Source organism: Siniperca chuatsi, linkage group LG21, assembly GCF_020085105.1.
Source record: "Siniperca chuatsi isolate FFG_IHB_CAS linkage group LG21, ASM2008510v1, whole genome shotgun sequence".
In the NCBI taxonomy this organism is placed as follows: domain Eukaryota; kingdom Metazoa; phylum Chordata; class Actinopteri; order Centrarchiformes; family Sinipercidae; genus Siniperca; species Siniperca chuatsi.
The window spans coordinates 3,775,426-3,796,569 of NC_058062.1; the positions used below are offsets into that span (position 1 = coordinate 3,775,426).

The window sequence follows — 21,144 nt, forward strand, 5'->3', positions numbered from 1 at the left end:
AAATCCCCCTCCTCCTCCCCCTCCCCCTCTTCTTACTCTCTCAACTGTCTCTGTCTTTTTCCATTTTTTCCTTAATGCTTTTTTTTTCTCTTCACATCCTCGCCTTTATGCTCCAGCATCTCCATCCATGAACTGACTCACTGGTCTCTCTTTCCCTCTCTCTCTCAGCATGGACATCATTGGGTGAGGGGTGGAGGTGAGGTGGAGTGAGGGTAGAGGGGGGACGCAGAGCCCCTCACAGGCAGCATTTATCTCCTCACAGCTTTCAACCTTAAAACTCGTGTGACAGCAGCTTAACCGGAGGCTAGACTTCGTCACGCTCTCACAGCCGCCACCGATTCCCGTACAACCCCCCCCCCCCTCCTCACCCCTAACGCTACCTTCCCAACGCTACACCCCTCTCCCCTCCTCCCCTGCAACGCGACTCCTCTCCACTCACTCCGTAGCTTGTGAGACTGAAGGCAGCCTCAGTGCGTGGAGGGAAAGAAGGAGAGAGAGAGGAGAGAGAGTGAGGCTTTCCCAGAATAGAGAAGCAGGAGGAGGTGAGAGGGATGATGATGGAAGCCAGCTTTGACACTGAGGAGAGTTTTGACGATCCCTCCTGTCTCGCCCCACAGCCCCCCGGCTCTGTTTCGCCAGCCAAGAGGCAGATCAGGGAGGTCAAGGAGACCAAGATCACTGTGAGTACCAAGCAGCTCCAACTTAATCCTCCTCTCTTCTTCTTCTTCTTCTCCTCCTTCTTCTTCCATCTGCTTCTGTCCACCTCTGCTGTCCCTCCGTCTCCATCCTCTGAGTGTCTTTGAGGCTCCTCATGTGGCAGAAATAAGTTCATGTCTCGTCTTTTTTTTTTTCTCTTTTTACTACCATCTGTTGACATTGTCTTCAAGCTCGCAGCTCAAATCATAATGCATTATGGGTTCTGGTGGAGTAACATGGGGTTCCCTGCATATTGGATACCACATTAATCTGAATGAAGAAGCTGTCCAGGAGTCTTGTACTCATTTTTGTCTCACTGACTGACTGGCCTCGGTTCATAATATTCATTTAATGCCTGTCAGCGATAAATTAATGCTCTCAAGACGCTGAAATGTGTTTTGTCGCTTTGCAATTTTTGAGTGAGTGAAAAGTATGGAGCTGATCCCCTAGCCCGCAGACCGCTGTTGGTATTTTTAGAATCGTGCAGTCTTTAGTCTGACAGATAAAGAAGTGATCTTGATCTCTGAGTGTTTTTGTCATCAAGTTGTTGCTCAGTGTGGTACTGTATTCCCCTCAAAGAGCTCCGCATCTAATCTGCAGGGCAGTACAGGTCACACAGCGCTGCTGTTTGTCATCCAGCAGCATTTGGGGAAGTGAACACTTTGTGCACTAGACTATGAGGAACTCCCCCTTTGCTCATATTGTAGTAGTATTTGGGCTGCAAAGTCCTCAGTCTGTGTTGAGGCTCATTACATACACAGAGGGGGAATTTAATGTGCTACATTCTGTAAAGTCTACAGTATCTTTGTCTTAAGATGCCCAGACAGAAACTGTGGTTATGTAATCTCTTATAATGATGACTGTGGGAGGGGGGTAGCGGCGAGGGTGAGGCGAACGTGTGGTGGTGATGGTGAAGGGAAGACAGACAGAGGAGGTTTTGTGTCTTGCAAGGGGCTTATTTTGCGCTCGGTGGGCTCGCTGACCTGCTGCAGCCACGGGAGCCGTCAGTCTGGCTATTGTGAAAAACCCCACCAGACCTGCAAGAGATGCAGCAAGTCCAGTTTCCATGGTGACAAAAGCAATAGCAGTGATTAATGGATGTTGAAATGGAAAACACTGGCATAGAAGAAGGTGGGGAAGCCATTCAGATATTCACTGAAGACATGCTGTTTGAAAAAAAGAGATTATTTTCTTCCTCTTCTCTCTTTGCAGGGCCTTTTCACAGGCTTTCACCGCTCACAGATCTGTTGTTGACACAATGTGATTTGGCTTCATGAGGATCCAGTGAATTCTCACGTAGATCTGAAGCACAAGAGCAGTTTTGTTTTGTTTTTTTGTATTTTAACACGATTTCATATCTTAATTAGCTCCCAATAAACAGGATTGCAGAGAAGTTTTAATTTCTGAAAATACAGCTGGTAAATGGAAGAAAATACTCTGTGTACAGAGCAGCAGTGTAATCAAGAATCATGCTTTAATATTAAATATTTCTGCTGCAGTTGATGAAGATGGAAAAAAACACACAGGTGATAATGATTGAAGCTGTAGCAGTGGCTGGATGACGTCAGTCCACAAAGGTGTCTTTTTGTTCGCCATGGTGCACCTCACATTACACAACCCTCTACAGTTGTCATGGAGACGCACACATCCATGACTGTTGGCAAAATGGACCCTCGCAGGACGCCGAGGCTTTACACATCAGATAGGAGAAGGACTGTAACCTTGTTTTCACCTTCAGCGAGTGTGACCAAATCAGACCAAATGCATTTGTTTCAGGCCTCCATGTTTGTCAGCTTATTAAACATTCATTCACGTGCAGTTTGACTTGTTGCTATGCAGCGTGTGCTCAGCCAAGGCACTTGGGGAACAGCGGCTCGTTAAGAGTGTCATCTGGTTTCGTTGGCGGGACTCGGACGGGGCTTTTTGATTGGTCAAGGAAGAAGAGAGCGGAGGAATGGAGGGAAGAAAAGACAATAGTGGAGATAGAGTGGAAGTCTGAGATTGTTTTGTTATGGTGTGTGTGTGTGTGTGTGTCTGTGGATAGAGGAGGGGAGTCTTTTACAGCAAATGTAATTTGTTGCTTAGCAACAGCAGCAGCGCATCCTACAGTCTCATTTGCTGAAATATTCTGCTCAGAAATAGCTGTGAGAGGAGAGGAAGTGACTGTGTTTCATTCGTTTGTTCGACTGCCAAACCATCATTTTTTGTCTCTCATGAGCCATTTCTTCATCCACTGTGTCATGAATTTTTTTCCCTGTATTCAGCAAAATAAAATAAATAAATAAATGAGTAAAAACATTAAAATGTGTAATGAAACAACCAATGCCTGTAGCCTGGATACAAAACCCTCATGAGAGCGAATCTTTGTGAATGCTGAGTGAGGACAAAATGTCCCAATTCACTCAACAAATCGGCGCTGTTATATGTTGCTTGCAGCTTTGTTTTGTGCTGAACTGCAACATTCAAGGATGAAATTTGGCAAAACAGCCTGCTGCGTCATCCAACCAGTCCAACAGTAGGACTTCAAACATCCCCAGACTGGCTTCAGATCCCTCAGAAGGATTTATTACATGCTGTGTCAAAAAGGTAATCTATGTAATATATCTGTATTAATATTTAATTCCCAACCCCAGAGTACCTCACTAAGCAGCCATAAAGGAGAGGTAAGTTTGCCAGACAGCCTTCCTTTAGATAAATGGTCTCATTTTCAGCTGGATGTGAGAGGCAGATAAACAACAGCCATGATAGATGTGGAGCCAGTGTAATGGAAAATCTGGTGCCCATGACAATCAGTATGATCTCTGAGGCAGAAAATGAACAAAGTGACTGGTCAGCACACGGAGTAAATCACACTGCCGTTCCTTTAGATTACAAAGTGTTACTGTGAGTTAGCATGTCATTTCAGTGCTTATGTTTTAGTTGCTGTCTGTCGTATCTGGATGCCCATTTGGCAAGTAGCCATATTAGTATTTCCTCTGGATTTTTTAGTGATTATATAACATAGAAAGAGTATTACTCATCTGTTTTTAAAGTTGTTTATCGGAAGCTGTTCAGATCAAGTGCTGCAGTGGCAGTGCAGAGAATGAAGAGGTCAATGTCGACAGAAGTTCAGCTTTTTCATGCTCAGTATTTCTTTAAAGCAGCACAAGACGAGAGTTTTATGCAAAACTACACCCATCCTATCATCGTGAATCACACAGCGAGACTGCAGCAGAGAAAAGAATCTCATTCCCCCGACAGACATGTTGCACATTAAAGTAATATTTTTTTAATAAATCAGATGTGTGTGTGATGTGAAAGGAGTAGCTCGCATTGCAGAGCACAAAGAGAATTATCACCAGCTTTGCAGCACTACGCAACTTCAGCCTTTTGTTTTGGTTCTCCAGCTACACATCATATATAAATCACATCAACATATAAAATTGTAGGCAGCCATTTCCATCAAAGAGCTCTGAGGACCTGATTGTACAAACTACCTGTCCATCTCCAAACTCAGACAGACAAAATAAAAGACAGTAAATATCCAATCCAACTTTATTTATAAAGCACATTTAAAAACAACAACAGTTGACCACAGTGCTGATAGAGAACAGAGATGAGAACTGATTCTGTTGATCAGATGAGGACAGAAACACGGGGATGATAGTGGGGTGAATGATAATGTTGCTCTGTGTCTGCTGGATGTTTAAATTGGTATTTGCTGCTCAATAAACTCAATAAGCCAATATGTCTGTGAGTTTTGGAGTCTCTCTCACCAAAAATGTAATGTCCAAAATGATGTGCTAAATATTAATGTAGCTTTAAATACTTGGGTAGGTTCTGCAGATAAGAATTCTAAAATCAAAATTTAGGCTTAACAAATCAATATTTTTATATTAACAATGAAGAAAATGTGTGTAATCGTCATAGTGACAAACCCACAGAGAATTATCACCCAACTCTGCAGTTCCCCTCAGCTCTACTGATCTTTGTAACATATTTCAGCTCATTCTTTTGGTTTTATGTCCCCGCAACTTTATTGTTTGGTTCAGTCTCCTCGCTATCATAACACCTGTTTCCAGCAGCTGAAAAGCAGCAAAAAAAGCTCTGCTCAACCCACTGAACACTACCTGCTCGGCAGCACACAGCAGAGAGACACAGTTAGAGACTAACTCTTCAACATAGTGGAGCATTTAGCAGCTAAAGAGCCAGATATTTCCCTCAGGAGGTGGTGGAGACCAAAAACAGAGCTAATGACTCCTAATGAAGGATCATGTTTCTCCGTGACTGCTGGATGTGTAAATTAGCAGCTGTTTGCTAACAAGTTCAACATATCAAATTAAAAGGTGATGATATGTCATCATGATATTGGACCATATGGCTCAAATTTTGATAATACAAGAGGTAAAGTTGAAGTGTTTTTTGTAATGATTGTGTGAGGGGGAAAAGCGTGTCACATGACCTGCAGTTTCAACTGTGACCACTACACCAAACTCGCCACACATCCTGCCTCTCTCATCTTTAGCCTCCTGCTTCCCTTCAGCACTCTTTGTAAAGCGTCACACACGACCCGGGCTGGTGAACATAAACCTAACTGACATGATGTTGTTCAGACGATTCGAATGATTCCTGTCACACCTTTATTTGAAATTTGAGAGTGAAAAGAATGAAGCAGTTCGGTTGAGCCAGCTGGTGAATGCTCAGTGTTTTCCTTCAGTCTGTGTGACAGCAGTACAGTGGTGAGCTCATGCGGTACACACTGTGACTCAGTGTGTTTTTGTGTGTTTGTGAATGAAGCATCCTGTCTGGATGCCCATGTAGTTTGCAGCAGCGTTTGACATGGCACAGAGGGTATCTTGCAGTGCCAGGAGGGATGCTCACAGATGGTGAACATTACATAATTGCAGCCCCAAGAGTAATTGAAGACGTTGTGGACCATGGAGTCTGTATTCAGGCTGAGTGCTGGGTATGTGTATCTGCAACAGCACGTATTCTCAAGTGTATAAAGTTTGTTTGTTCAATTTGAGGGATACACTGTAGTATAAAAGGTTTCTCTCTGTTTTTGAGTGGACAGGGTCTCTCTCTCTGTCTCTCTGTCTTTCTCTCTGTGTCTCTCTCTCCCCCTGAAGGCCCATGGGTCACCTTCTGGATGGTCAACATCACCACATTCATATGTTTACTCATGCCTGACCTTTTTCCTCTCATCTGCATGATCTAAATGAAACTCAGGTCTTTTACATCTCTCTCTTAAAGACATCATTTCGACTCCACTCCTCATGTCGTGTTCGGCTCACAGATCTGTTATTTGTCACTGTTTTTCATTTCCCAGTTAGGTCATTGCTTCTCATCGCTATATTTCTTCTCTTCTTGCTTCAGATCAACTGTGTGACTTTCCCTCTGCCTGGAGAAAGTCCGGAGCAGCAGCTCCTGAAGCCCAACGAATGGAGCTACTGCGATTACTTCTGGGTGAGTTCTGCTGAAACACTGGAACTATCCCTTGTGATATTTTGGTGATGATGAGTGCAAATCTCATATAGAGAAATGATGAGGCATGGAGCAGTGTATATAGTCACTGTCCTCTGAAAACCATGTAGCTCTATAATGTTGCCTGTTCATCAACTTAAAAAGCACACTTTTATTTGCCTAAGAGGTAGAATTCATTTTAGCCACCACTTTGGTCCAGACTGAAATATCTCAACAAATATCAGATGGATTGCCATGAAGTTTTGTACTGACATTCATGTTCTCCTCAGGATGAAATGTAATAACTCTGGTGGCCCCTTAACTTTTCATGTAGCGCCATCATCACGTCAAAATTTAAATTTTGGTTTATGGCCAAATACCTGCAAAACTAATGACATTGCTAATTGGCAAATGTTAGCATTTTCGCAAATGTCAGCAAGCTAACATGCTAAACTAAGATGGTGAACATGGTAAACATTATTCCTGCCTAAGTCAGCATGTTAGCATGCTGATGTTAGCATTTAGCTGAGATCACCACTGTGGTTTAGTACAGTCTCACGGAGCTGCAGACTCTTAGTCTTGCTCAAACTAAAAAGGAGCATTTAATCCTTTCACTTAACAAAAACAAAACAAAAAAAATCACCAAATATGTATTTCCCTCACTAAAAAATGAGCAAAATGTCTTCGAATTAAACCATGTTGCTCATGCTCATACGGTAAGAGAAGTCACATCTACCCCATGGAGTAGATATGACTACAAACAGGCATACAGTAGACCTCAAAATATAAATTGGCTCGGCCAGTATCTGCCTATATATAGTTTATTGCAGATATATCGTTATCTGCATAAACGTGTGCCAGTAATTAACAAGATACTGCTGTACAGAAATGCCCAAGACATTTTGGAGGTAGTTTAGAAACAGTGAAAATATTACAGAGAGAAGTTTATTGTTCATCTGTAAAATGTCCTGCTCAGTACATATCTGTCACAATAAAAAAAATAACAAAAATGCTACACCTTAAGCAGACCTTGTAACTGCCTCACCGAAACTTTAGTACAAACCCAAGTCACTTTTTAACTCAACCACAAGGTAACGTTTCTAAATAAGGGACCAAAGATTTCACAATTTGCACTGATATCTTACACTTTGTGTTTGTTTGGTCCCACAAGAAAAGCTCCTGAAGGTTCCTGTCAACACATTTCGTTGACCTTTAGAACTAATCTTTGCCGGTAAATGTAAAGTGCAGTTAAACGCTAAAAGCTTACATTAAATTATGTGACTATAACAGGGCTGTGCACTGACAGAAAGCAGTCAATGTGCATTTTGATAGATGCAAATGGATCCCCTCTCCTTCTCATTTAACAAAAGATACAATTGTCTTTCGTGTTGGAGTAGGCGGATCGCAGGTGGAAGGCCAATCGACCAGCTTCTCTGCAAACACAATGATCATCCTGCTTCAAACGACTCCCGAGTGGCTCCTGTAATTTTCAGTTTCCATACATTTCCATCCTAAATTAGATTTGTATCGAAAAACCAGCCTGCATAATCGACTGAAATCTGACGCCTGTTTCCTCCCCCCTTTTTGCTGTTTGGCTGCCTGTTTGCGGCCTGTCGTGTCATCCTGCTTGTGATGTTTTGTGCGTCCACTGACCTGCTGCTCAGCCCTGCTGTGTGAAATAAATCTGGCACCTCGAGTCGACGCACATTAGTCCTGTCACAAACAAGACAAAGTGCTGCACACCCTCGGATCCTGCTCAGAAACACACACATACTACACATCCACCCCTCAGTGATTGACGTGCATACACACCAACGCGTGTCCTCCTTGACATGCAAGTGTGAGTCACACATTCAGAGCTCATTCTCACAAACCTCTACACGCTCTCAAACATAAAGAACAAAGAGGTGTCACTGGACGCTCTGTACGTGAACTCAGAGCTGTGGTTGTTTATTGTTGCACTGCTGCCTTTGAATGATGGTCTCCTCCTCCGCAGACCGACAAGAAAGACCCCCAGGGGACCACCTCGGTGGCGGGCTTCGAGGTTCTTCTGCAGAAGCAGCTGAAGGGCAAACAGATGCAGAAAGAGATGGCCGAGTTTATCCACGAGAGGTAACAGTTTCATTTCAGATCAGACTGTTATAACAACAAAACAGAGACAGCAGTTTGTTGACAGCAGTTTTAATTAATTAATTAACAAGAGTGTCAGACAGAGTTTCTCAGGAGGCAGAAATATTCCCATTAGAGGAGCCAGAGAAGCCTTTTATTAGAGTAGAAGTTGGTTATGTAAAACAAGCAAGTAAAATAAAAATCAGCAGGTCAGCAAGATAATTCTTATGTCGGTGACCTCCTCTCCTAAAGGAAACAGCTGGTGATATTCTGTATTTCTCTTGTTTTCTCTCATTTCTCATCAAATCCCATGAAAAGACTAAAACCAACAATAAATGTATCTACTAACAAGTAGTGTGCGTGTGTGAATCACAGCCTGATGTATCTTCTTCATCTGAGCCACAGAGCTCCATTGTTGTCCAAAATTAAAAACACATCAGTGAGCCGCACTGTTGCACTGGGTGACGTGTTCCTTCATCACCATGAACACACACACTGGAGTTTATTCTGACTCAGTCCCACACACACCGTCCTGCTGCCCCAAATACTCACTAGAGCACCACATGTGGATTCATCCGCCGCTGAAAGTAGTCCCCAACAAATGTCCTCCTGTTTGAGTAACGTTTGCTAAAAACTGCAGTGAGCAGCTGTTTTAGGAAACTACTGAGCCTTTTCTTTTTAAATGAAAGTATGAATATTTTTTGCTGTTTTTAAAGATTTATGTTTGCAGTAGGAACCAATATGCAATATGGGGCTGAGTGCAACAGACAGGGTAGGGAAGTCAGAAAGTCCTGAGAGATGGACCAACACATTGTTGGTTTTGGTCTTTTCATGGGATTCGCTAACAGTAACAAAATCCTTAACAGTCTTCTTTTTCAGTGGATTTCAGTCCAGTTCACAATTCTTGGAAATAAAAAGGTCCTGGATTCTCAAAATGTTGAAGCTGACACACGAAGCATGAGAGAGCTTTGTGTTAGACCAAGCATGTAGCACATTGCATTACATTATCGATATAATGTGTTATTAAACAATACCGGGAGAGTTAATATTTCCTACTGACAAAGGAATGAAACGTATTATTGACTACTAGAAATATAATAATATAGCTCACTGGTTCTCATATATTGGCTATAGAGCTACTCTTAGTGTAGAGAAGGTCTTTGGTTTACACACAAGTACAAAAAACTGCATCAACTACACCAGTTTGCTGTGATTCAACACGTCTACATTATTCATCATAGTCAGAAAAATCAATGAATGCACCTATTCAGTGTTCAATAGAGCTGTTTATCTCTGTGTTATCACTGTCAGTATTTGTAAGTCTGTGTTCTTTCGTCCTTGTACAACTACAGAGATATTTCTTGCCTTATTTATTTTCAGGGAGAAAATGAACATTGCATACATCAAGTAATACTGCTGGCAATTATAGTAATGACACTTACTTTAGCTATTACAGGTGGTGGAATGTAATTAAGTACATTTACTCAAGCACAATTTTGGAGTACTCATACTGTACTTCAGTATTTTGTCTTTGTTGCTACATATTTGGACTCCACTACATTTATTTGACCGTCAGTAGGCGATTTGTTCATTTTTAACAGGGGGGGTGGCCCAGTCGGAGCGGCAATGTGAAGCGCCACTACGAGACAAAGCACAGAGCATCTTTTGATCAGGTTAACAAGAAGGACGGAGTTTGGTTATTTTGCTAAGAAGGGGGATGAAATCAAAACGCCTACTGGTTACAGTTGCTAGTTACTTTGCAGGTTCAGATTTTGCATACATAATATATAATGAGATTATAAAATATGATGCATTTCTATAGATTAAACTACCCAACAGTAAATAAAGTAACATTTTGAATGCAGGGCTTTTGTAATTTACACTGTGGTAGCACTGCTTTTACTTAAGTCAAGGATCTGAATACTTTCTCCACCACTTCATGTTACTTTTTATACACTACCTCACATGAAACATAAAGGTTCAGATTTACAAAATGTATGAAAATGTTTACTCTTTATGACCAAAATAATTAAATCATGAGGGCATTTTTTGCTCATTTTATTAATGAAAAATGTACCTCAAAGTATCAAAAATGTTTTGCTGCATCTGTCATGGCCATGAATATTTTAATTATAAGTAAGGAAAGTATTCTGGCTATTTATATAAACAAGACTGCAAAACAAGACCCCAAAATCATGTCCATGGTGATACAAGATCTCTCCAGAGAAAGCTCACTTTATAAAAGGATCTGTAGGGTGGTGGGCTCCAAGCTTTTGTCTTTGCTGTTTATGCTCGCAACCAGTAATTAAGGGTCTTCTTTAGATCTCAACGAAGCAACTGAGCAGACAGGAAATGCATAGATCGCTTAGCGCTCCTACTGAATTTGAAACAGATTCAAAGAACAACATGAATAATTTGGAGTTCAGTTAAAACTTTTACGTCCGATGTCACGTCTCCCTCTGTATAATTAGCTCCAGCTACTTCTACAAAAGCTCTATTCACATCCTGGTCCGAGTCGTGGGAAGTTAATGAGGATTCTTCTTTGAACAGGTTTGATTTAAGAGGACACCGTCTCCCAAATCCTTCAAGTAGATTACTATTCAGTGCTGACCTTTCTGTGTTGTTTCGCTGGGTTGCTCGGTGCTGCGAGTACCAGAACATTAAGTCAAAGAATGGGCCTCGTGACCTTCTTTAGGTGACAGATTTACTCAGGTGTGGATGGTAAATGTGAGACGGGTGCAAGAAGTGAATGTCACAAAATGCACAAACATGGCTACCCTGGTTGAATGGCCCTCAGGGCAAATATGAGCACATCTCTGGAAATGAGAGCAGCACAGAATGTGCTGTTGTGTACAATACTGCTGGAGAATTTTTCACAAGTACAATGGGATTATTGATGTACAGGGGTCAGGGCTGTGGGCGCCATTTGGGTTTCAGTCTTTGCAGCAAATTGTAGTTGAAGTTCCTGTCATTCTGTTGCAGTGCACCCCTGAAATTTACTGTGTTAAAGCATTTTTTTCTACCTCGCTAAAGCAGATTCTGTCCTCCCTTGAGCCAGGCAGCTCAGGGTTTCACATCTTGGTTCTTTGTGTTTCAGGATAAAAATTGAAGAAGAATATGCCAAGAACCTCTCCAAGCTGTCTCTGAGCCCCCTGGCAGCACAGGAGGAAGGGTGAGTGCAGAAAACAGAAGCTGCAAGAGGAAACAGTGTGTGCCGCTCGAAAGCTCCAACTGCAAAACAGTACATAGGTTTAGTAGTTAAAAGGACTGAGTTTTTAAAATAGACTTATTCCCACACTACTTTTTGTGTTTGATGCGCCTACCAAAGACTGTTACTATCATCAAAGACTGGATGTTTTTTCATGTTTGTCTGTCAGCAAAATAACAGAAATCTTTGAGCAGATCTCAAAATCAGTAGACAGAGAAGATAACGGCCGTAGAGATGTCTGCCTTTTTTACTCAACATAATCCACAGATTTGTTGTGAGCAGTTTCATGTAGGAACTATTTTCTTTCTACAGATAGCTCCTACATACAGTGCCATGTATATCCCATTATATTCAAATAATGCAGACATCTCTACGGCCGATATCTCCAAAACTCACAACTCACACCAAAACAATCTAGGTGGATAAACACTACAGGTAAGAGGAAAAATGTGTATTTTAGATTTTTGGGGTGAACTGGTGAAGTGCAGTACTTGAGTTAATGTACTTTCCACCAGTGGTCTATACTACCTATAGTGATTGTGACCTATATTAACGATGAAAATTAGAGTTGTAATAAACCATAGTTGTCGTTTAAAATTTAACATCATGATTGTCTGCTCTAATGTGAGCTTAAATCGTTAGTATGTCCCTATTTGTGGGGTTACAGATTACGATAAAAAAGCCTATTTCATGACTAGCTCACCCACTTTTTTGTTGAAATTTAAATAATAGCAAAGGTGTAATAGTGTTGGAGAATTGTTGAGTGTTTATGCTCTCTAAGGGTTAAGGGTTCAATTTATTTCACATCAATCTTTTCTCAGGACTCTCGGAGAAGCCTGGACTCAGCTGAAGAAGAGTCTTCATGACGAGGCTGAAGTTCACCTAAAGTTCTCCAACAAGGTAAAATCTGCTGAGGACATTGTTAGAAAGGAATGCATTTATTGTGAAACCTCATATAGAGCTGAAAAAGTTAAGTAATGGATTAATAATTGCAATGTCAAACACTAATTTTAGCTGCTTTTCTCGGTTATATGTGATAATAAACTGAAAATCTTTGGGTTTCCGATTGATGGTCAGATAAAGCAAGAAAAATGATGAATCCACCCTCGACTCTAGTACATTATAATGGTCTTTTCCACTATTTATTGACATTTTCTAGACAAAACGATCAGTCGATTTGTAAAGATTTTAGGTGTAAAAAAGTAACAAATGCCTAAAGTTAACATTTATAACTAATCACAAACATTTTAGGGTCTGCTTTCATCCTCTGTGTGCATGCCTTTGGTTTGCAGTTTTCTGCACCTTCAGGTCAAGTGTTTTATGTTTTCAATCAAATGAATTAATGGATACTTGATCTGACCACATCCTGAGGTGACGGGGCTTGTATACCTCAACCTTGTCAGTGTTGACCAAAGAAAATGACCTGTCCGCGATCCGATTACCAGCGATGCAGAAACCGCACACTGGCCTCAGATGCAGCCTTAAATAACGCAGAGGCTGCCTCGGAGCTTTTCATAGCCCTCCGTTGTCTGATTAATTAGTTACGTGTTCTGACGAGCCCCCACCCAGGGCCATGCAGGCTCTCCCCTGCTCCACCAGTGCTCTGACACTCCATGCTTCATTATGAGACGGGTGAGGAGAAGGTAATGCGTGGTCAGGCGGGGAATGAGAAATCTTATCAAGCCTGCAGAAGCTCTGGCTCATTTCTTTTCTCTGAGTTTCTAATAAGCTACATTTCATACATATCTTCTAGCTTTGGCATTTGCACTAGATTAGCATTCTGTTTGGAGAGCCAGCAGTGCTGACAAGCACTTTGTAGTTTATTGAAGTGTCATAAATATATTATTGGACAAGTGTTTGGTGAGAGGAATAGAAACAGAGGCTGTAATTGTCTTCCTTTATGGTGATAGATTTATTAAGCAATAAGCCCTTAGAAGCTGTACTTTACCATGGTTTTAATAAAATGCACTGTGTCAAGGGATGTAGTGATTTTAGAGAAAGGCTCTGGCACGCAACTATACTTAAAAAAAACAAGGTTAATGTTCAGTAAACCTTTGTTATTTAACACCTGAACCATATATTTGCCAATCAGCACCTTCTCTAAGTAAGCGTTTCAGTAGTGGAAGCAGTTTGAGTAGGGATTTTATGTTAACAAAGTGATGAAAAATGAATATTTAGATGATGTTATGTAGTCACAGGTGTGTACCCGGTGTTTTCCCTGTGCTGAACTACCCACATATAGATTGTACTCACAGATATTATTGGTGCAGACGTGACACGTAACAGAAACACTACAAAATAATACAAAATACAGTGCATACAATAGGAGGGGGACAGCAATGGCATATCAGTCTATCACCACAGGGACAGTTTTGTATTTGCCGTCTTCCCATGACACAACATGAACTGTTACATATTACAGTTACCAACAGCTGAGTGACTTGTTTTCACAGCTCCACACTGAGGTAGAAAAACCCTTGCTGACGTTCAGGGGCGACAACTTCAAGAAGGACCTGAAAAAGTACGACCATCACATCGCCGACCTCAGGAAGCAGCTGGCGAGTCGCTACGCAGGTGTGGAGAAGGTACTGAGTCTGACCTGCCAGTAGATTATTAATCTGTTTCCCCTCACTCCTTACTTATTTCCCTCCAAATAGTAAACAAATTTCCAGAAGTGAATCTCCAAATAGTCGGCACAAGAAAATACACATCAGTGTTTGTCCATATCAGAAAGATTACATAAAGAGCTTCAGGAACTCCTACACTTACTGTAGAACATTTTGGTACAGTACTTTGTTGCTTCCCACCTGCTAAAATCATTTCATGAATGAATTAGTTTCCTCCCTGTTTTTGATTTTTACTTTTAGGCATTTTCTGTTGGAACAAATGCATGTTGTGGTGGGTAGCAGCATTATGTGGGTGATGCGTCTGCACTTCCAGAAATAAAACAAGGCAAAATGGAAGCACAAACATTTCCACATTAGCCAAGGCAAAACAAATTTGTGATATTGTGTCGTTTTGACAAATATGTGATGCTTCTATTTAGGTTTTCCTATGCACATATCCAAAATATGTATTAAAAAGTAGATTGTTGTTGTTATTGTGAAGTCACACAAGCAAGGCCACGCCGTATTTTAGTTACTATTGTTACATCGTTACAATAATAACACTGGCATATTTACCATTAAAATTATAAATAATCTTTCTGACTGCTTGCTTGCTGTAATAGCTAGCTAGCTAATTAAGCTAGCGTTAGTGCCATTAGTTGGTTTAAAATGCTATCAACGGCTGACTTTCTAATGTTTCCACCTGACCCGAATAAAACAAAAAGTCAAGTCAATTTTATTTATATATGCCAATATCATAAATCACAGAATTTGCCTCAAGGGGCTTTTATCCCTGTAAAAGGATCTTAAATATACACTTGATGCTACATACACGATGCTAACAGACTGAGGCTAAAGCTACATGACTCATTCAAAAATTGCGTGCTTGTTGCCCTTCCTGTCATCTCTTTTGTGCTTTCCTTAAAGTCTAAACATTCCTAAAGTGAATATGGTTGTATATTTGAGACCTGCTTAAATTATCATCTAAAATGTTTAACCTTGGCGTGGTTTTCACAGCATCTGCAACCACGTTTGACATATTTTTCATTCAGTGTTTACTGTCTATCACTGAAGTTATCCCAGTAATGAAAATTATTTCCAGCCAAAAGCAAACTTTTGGCTCCATCCCTGCTCCACTGCATTAAGTGACCTTATCAGTGGGTTTAGAATGACTCCATCCCACATGTTTTGTTTTTGTTGGTGTTTCTCGAAAAAGAGTTGCAGTGTTTTCTTAGCTTACGCATCACTGTCACTGTTTGCCTACCTTTCAAACGCTATTACACCATGACCTTAGAGAGGTGCGAAACCAAGAAGAAAGACTCTATAATGTGGATTAAGAAAAGATTAAAGGATGATGAGGGTTGTAGCGCAGATGTCAGTAGCCAACATGAAAAGGCTGTAATGACTCTTGTAATAGATGTAGGTACAGTAAATCTGAGGATTATGCTGAATGACTCATTGTTTCTACATTCACACATCCCGCTTGATGTGTGTGTGTGTGTGTGTGTGTGTGTGTGTGTGTGTGTGTGTGTGTGTGTGTGTTTGCGATGCAGGCTCGTAAAGCTCTGGCAGACAGGCAGAAGGATCTGGAGGTGAAGACCCAGCAGCTGGAGATCAAACTCAGCAACAAGACGGAGGAGGACATAAAGAAGGCCCGGAGGAAATCCACACAAGCAGGTCAGCTGTCACAGAGTCAGAGCTTAAATAAGAGCTGGCGATGTCAGTCAGTCAGTCCACCACTTTGGTCCAGACTGAATACAGTTATTGGATGTATTTCCATGAAATTGTTTACAGACGCTCATGGTCCCCAGAAGATGAATCCAAATGACTTTAGTGATCTCCTGATTTTTCCTCTAGTTTCACCATGAGGTTCACATTTGTGGTTTTGAGTGGATGGATTGCCATAAAATTTGGTAGTCGTTCTCCTCAGGATTAATTGTAATAACTTTGGTCGTTGTTTAACTTTTCATCTAGCACCACCATTTCAAAATTTGTCCAGTACTTTGATTTATGGACAAATACCTGCTAAACTGATGACATTTAGTGCTAATTAGCAAATGTTAGCATGCTAACATGCTAAACTAAGATGGTGAACATGGTAAATATTATACCCAGTAGGTGATTTGAGGGGGGATGAAGGGGGATGTCATCCCCCTTGTTAGGAAAATGACCAAAATGCATCCCCCTTGTTAACCTGCCATCCCCCCCCCTCCATCTTCTAGTAGCAGAGAGAGTGCAGGGGCAGTTTGGTTGATATGTTAGTCTAGTCTGCCTGACTCATTGATCCTTTATCTGACCAAGGTTTGTGCAAGTTAGACTCTATGGCCCCCGCCCGTGGCTCTGAAATATCAGTAGCCTAACTCGCTGTGTATTGATAAACCCATGGTGCTTGTAATTGCAACTTTTTCTCTGAGTCCCGCCCTTCTGTCAGTTTCGTCTTGGATCTATAACGTTTATATTCTCTAAACTATTTTGCTACAGGGGGTGCTTCATGAGCCGGGAAACCCTCTGTCCCCCCTGTTAAAAATTAACAAATCGCCTAGTGACTATACCTGATACACACCAGCATGTTAGCATTGTCATTATGAGCATGTTAGCATGCTGATGTTAGCATTTAGTTCAAAGCACACCACTGTGCCAAAGTACAGCCTCAGATAGCTGCTAGCATGGTTGTAGAAATAAATAGAAATAAATAAATAAACACTCAAAATGTCAACATTTTTATTTGCACCTTTTATAATTATAATGTTTATCATAAGGTGAAGTTAATTTGATTTTGTATTGTTTAATTCGTCTAAATTGCAGAAACTAGAAGGACAAATAGCAAAAGAAATCCTACCTGAGATACACTGTGTCTGACATTTTAATAAGAAAGAAGACAAGTTCATGTAGTAATTGTTCTCTCCTACAGCTCTGTTATGCACAAGCTTCAGTAGAGAGAAAGCACTGCAGGAACTTCTCTCTTTCTCTCTTCCACTCAGTAGATTAGTCACAGTCCACAGCACTAATCAATAGCGCTCATAAAGCACATTTAAATTATGTCAGCCTCGTGCTGGTGATCAACTCTGCTACCTCAAGGTTGGGCCAAGTGTCATCACGGCTCACTGCACTCGCTGCCAAAGACGGGGCTGTGTTTTTACCTTCACTGGATGAATTTTAATAAGCTTCAGTAATTCAGTTTTACTATCTGACACGTCTTTATGTTTTAGGATATAGAGAGCTGAAATATTCTGCAGTGTTTGACCAATAGTCGCAAACTGAAAAAAGACCTTACATCTAATTGGATTTGGGAGAGAGACATGACATGATAACCAGAAATAGAGAAAAACATACATATTTGACCCTGGGGAAATACATTGGAAGCTGCTATTTAAAGAACCTACTTTATACTTGGATGTTAAGAATTTTTATAATATGACTTGTCTCTGCTTCACCAATTTTTTGACACAATGAAATTACACCATTTGAATAAGGCAATCTGAATAGCTCTTCAGTGTCAGTGGTGAAAGAAGTACTCAGATACTTTATTAAATAAAAAGTATCACAAAGTAAAAATACTCCGTTACAAGTAGAAGTTCTCCATTTAGAATCCTACAAGTGAAGTACAGGAGTATTATCAGCAAAATGTATTTAAAGTATCAAAAGTGCTCATTCTGCAGTAAAATGTCCCCTGTGACTGATATATTATTATAGCAGACGTTATTAGATTGTTAATACTGATGCATCGATGTTAGAGCAGCCTTTTACTGTTGTAGCTGATCGAGGTGGAGCTAATTTGAACTGCTTTACATACTGGTAGCTAGTTTTAACTACTTTATATACAGTTAGCTAGTTTTAACTACTTTATATACAGTTAGCTAGTTTTAACTACTTCCCTGAGGGCAGGGCTTAAGCAACACAGAGTAGCTTAAATTTCTGAGTTCTCAGACCATTTTCACAATTGAGAATGACTTCCGGATGGGAGCCGAAACTTCTTGATTCTGAAAACAGTGTCCAGATGACTACGACTGAAACCTTTTCTAAACTACTTTATATACCGTTAGCTAATTTTAACTACTTTAAATATGGTTAGCTAGTTTTAACTACTTTATATACAGTTAGTTAGTTTTATCCAGTGGTTCCCAACCTAGGGGTCGGGCCCCTCCAAAGGGTCACAAGATACATTTGAGGGGGTCTGACCTTTGGTTTGGGAGCCACTGCTTTTTGGTGAAATGATGGAGAGTTTTACCTCTTTGTGCCTCAAACAGTTATTTATCCTATTCGGGGAGGTTTAGAGGGGAAATGTGTCCTGCTAACAACTCATAAATGTGACCCAACTAGACACTGCTTTTCATATCACAAGCCAAAAAGATTGAGAACCACTAGTTTAATAATGTGTTGTAATTTACAAACTCATCATATCATGTTTTACACGAAATCTTAATTTGAAAGTAACAAGAGGTAACTAACTGAAAAGTGACATATTTCCCTCTGAAATGTAGTGGAGTAGTAGTATAAGAAGCATTAAATGGAAACACTCAAGTAAAGTACAAGCACCTCAAAATTGTATTTAAGTCCAGTACTTAAATAAATATAAATATAGTTAGTTAGTTTCCACCACTGTTCACTGTGATGTCATACTGGACTAAATAATGGACTCTCTCACCTTTTTAATTTGGGGTCTGAATCAGAATACTGTACTGTTACAGATGGACTTTATTTGCACATGTGAAGGTGGAGTTTGGGATCATCAATACTGCGAGCCAATCAGTGTAGTGGATCGTGAATAATGTTTTGTCAATAAACCCCAAACAGCTTGTTTAAGTAGAGGTTTATGTGGAAAGCTAATTGACTTTAGATGAAACTGAAAAGCGTCATTTATCACAAAAGTAATAAAATACTCTGCAATACAAAACACAATGAAAACTTAATAAGAAAATGGATAGTCTGAACACAACACAAACTAAATGTGAAACTATTTCTTCGATGTGATTTATTTCAAACATATGTCCACATTAAACCACGATTCATCTTGATGGAGCAAACAAAAATACAGAATAATTTATAATGCAGATTTCTAAAGAACAAAACAAAAACATTATTATTATATTAATCCAAAGCGAATGTGAGCAGTTCAGGTTTTTAGCACTGATTTAAAAATAGTAGTTGTCAAACCAAATCTGAGATCCATTTCATGTTTGTCCCAGAAATGTGCAGCACAGTAGTAGTAGCAAACGCTTTCAGAGACATGGAGTCAAAATGAAAAACTATTATTTGTATTATTTAATTTAAGAAACTGTTTGGTACATTTGTTTCAAATATATTCGAATAGAACAGTGGTGGAAGAAGTATTCAGTTCCTTTACTTTAGTAAAAGTACACTGTGAAAATACTCCACTACAAGTAAACGTCCTGCATTCAAAACCTTACTGAAGTAAAAGTATTATCAGCAAAATGTACTTAAAGTATCAAAGTAAAAGTACTCATTGTGCAGTAAAATGTTCCTGTCAGTGTTTTCCTGTTATATCTGATGTTTCTGGATTAATATTCCTGCTGCATTCATGTGTATGTTGCATTTTTCTGCTGCAGATGTTTAAGGTTGAGCTCATTTGAACTGCTTTATATACTGCTGGGTAGTTTAATCTACAGCAATGCATCATGGTCTGTAAGATTATCATGTGTTTGAAGCGTCGCTGTCCTGAGAGAACCACGTATCTCTAAAAAGTCAACTTTTCATGAGAAAAACAGCCTGTTTTCAGTTTTGTGATGATGCATTTTCCAGCTGATCCGAGGGGGGGTTATAAATTATTTATCTTAAGAAGTGGGAGAATTTTCTCAACACATAAAGGAAATACTTCATCCTTCAGTTTACCAGAAAAATTCTAAATCACCACATTAGAGATACTGTACATGGTAAAAGCTACAGTACATCTGAGATGTGGCAGAGTAGAAGTATAAAGTAGCATAAAATGGAAATACTCCAGTAAAGTACAAGTACCTCGATTGTGTACTTAAGTACAGTACTTGATTAAATGTACTCAGTTACATTGCACCACTGAAATAGAACTTACTTTACTTTTACTGTAAAAAGTTGGACAGCCTCTACACAGCACAAGCAAATTAATAATTTTGTATATTTCAAACTTCAATTTCGTTATTTTCTTACTAACAAAGCCATGACAACAGATTCATGTCCACATTAATTAAACCGTCTTTGAGTCACTGAGGAGTGAGTGTTGAGCGCCCTCTGCTGGTCCTTCAGGGGTTTTGCTCCGTGTGCACCAGATTTACTACTGACAACAGACATGCAGAGCTGAAAAAGATGATTTTTGAAAAGTTTAGAAAAAAGAAACAACCTTGTAAATGCTGATTGCTGTTTGCTTGTGTTGTGGACGCAGACCTCAGTTGACCTCTGACCTCTCCTTCATGTTCTTGTCTGTATTCTGCAGGAGACGACCTGATGCGCTGCGTGGATCTGTACAACCAAACCCAGTCCAAGTGGTTTGAAGAAATGGTCACCACCAGCATGGTAAGACCTTCTCTCTGGATCGCAGATGAAGCCTAATGTTCAGTTTGAGGTCCTCTTTAACAGCAGTGTTTTTTCAGCTTTATAGTAATGGCTCTGAGAATCGCTTCTCTGAAGTGTCCGCTACAGAAAAGGACACCTTACTTAATTACAGTGGATTTTCATCTTCTCTGTATCTGTGAATGATGATGAAAGGACTTTTCATGCAGCACTACCCTCCCAAATCCAAAATAAGTGTATCTGTATTTGTTATTGGAGTTTTATCTAAGATCTAACTGGGGAATTTACCCCAAAAATAATAAATAATGTTACTATGCAGGATAACATACTGTACATTTCTTTGTCTGTAAATGACTTATTACAAAATATATATAAAATATATATTTTAAAATATATGTAAAACATATTAAAGAAATATATCTTTGTTAATGAATATCGCATCATAAAAAATAGAAAAATAGAAATAATTTTATTATCTAATAAAAATAGATAATATATAATAGTTACTTTATTTCCCAAATAAGGAAATATAAATTATTTTCTTATAATATATCTGTATATATATAACATATATATAAT

At 39.8% G+C, this 21,144-nt stretch overlaps 1 protein-coding gene across 1 annotated transcript in view; it reads left to right on the plus strand.

Moving 5' to 3' along the window:
- The window catches only part of gas7a (growth arrest-specific 7a), a 39,656-nt gene that overhangs the window by 14,184 nt on the left and 4,328 nt on the right, over positions 1-21,144 (plus strand). Inside the window, exons 5-12 of the mRNA XM_044181925.1 lie at positions 618-680; positions 6,052-6,141; positions 8,135-8,250; positions 11,345-11,419; positions 12,277-12,355; positions 13,909-14,040; positions 15,615-15,738; positions 20,489-20,568. Of these exons, the coding sequence (XP_044037860.1) occupies positions 618-680; positions 6,052-6,141; positions 8,135-8,250; positions 11,345-11,419; positions 12,277-12,355; positions 13,909-14,040; positions 15,615-15,738; positions 20,489-20,568 (759 nt within the window). The remainder of the gene's footprint in view (positions 1-617; positions 681-6,051; positions 6,142-8,134; positions 8,251-11,344; positions 11,420-12,276; positions 12,356-13,908; positions 14,041-15,614; positions 15,739-20,488; positions 20,569-21,144) is intronic.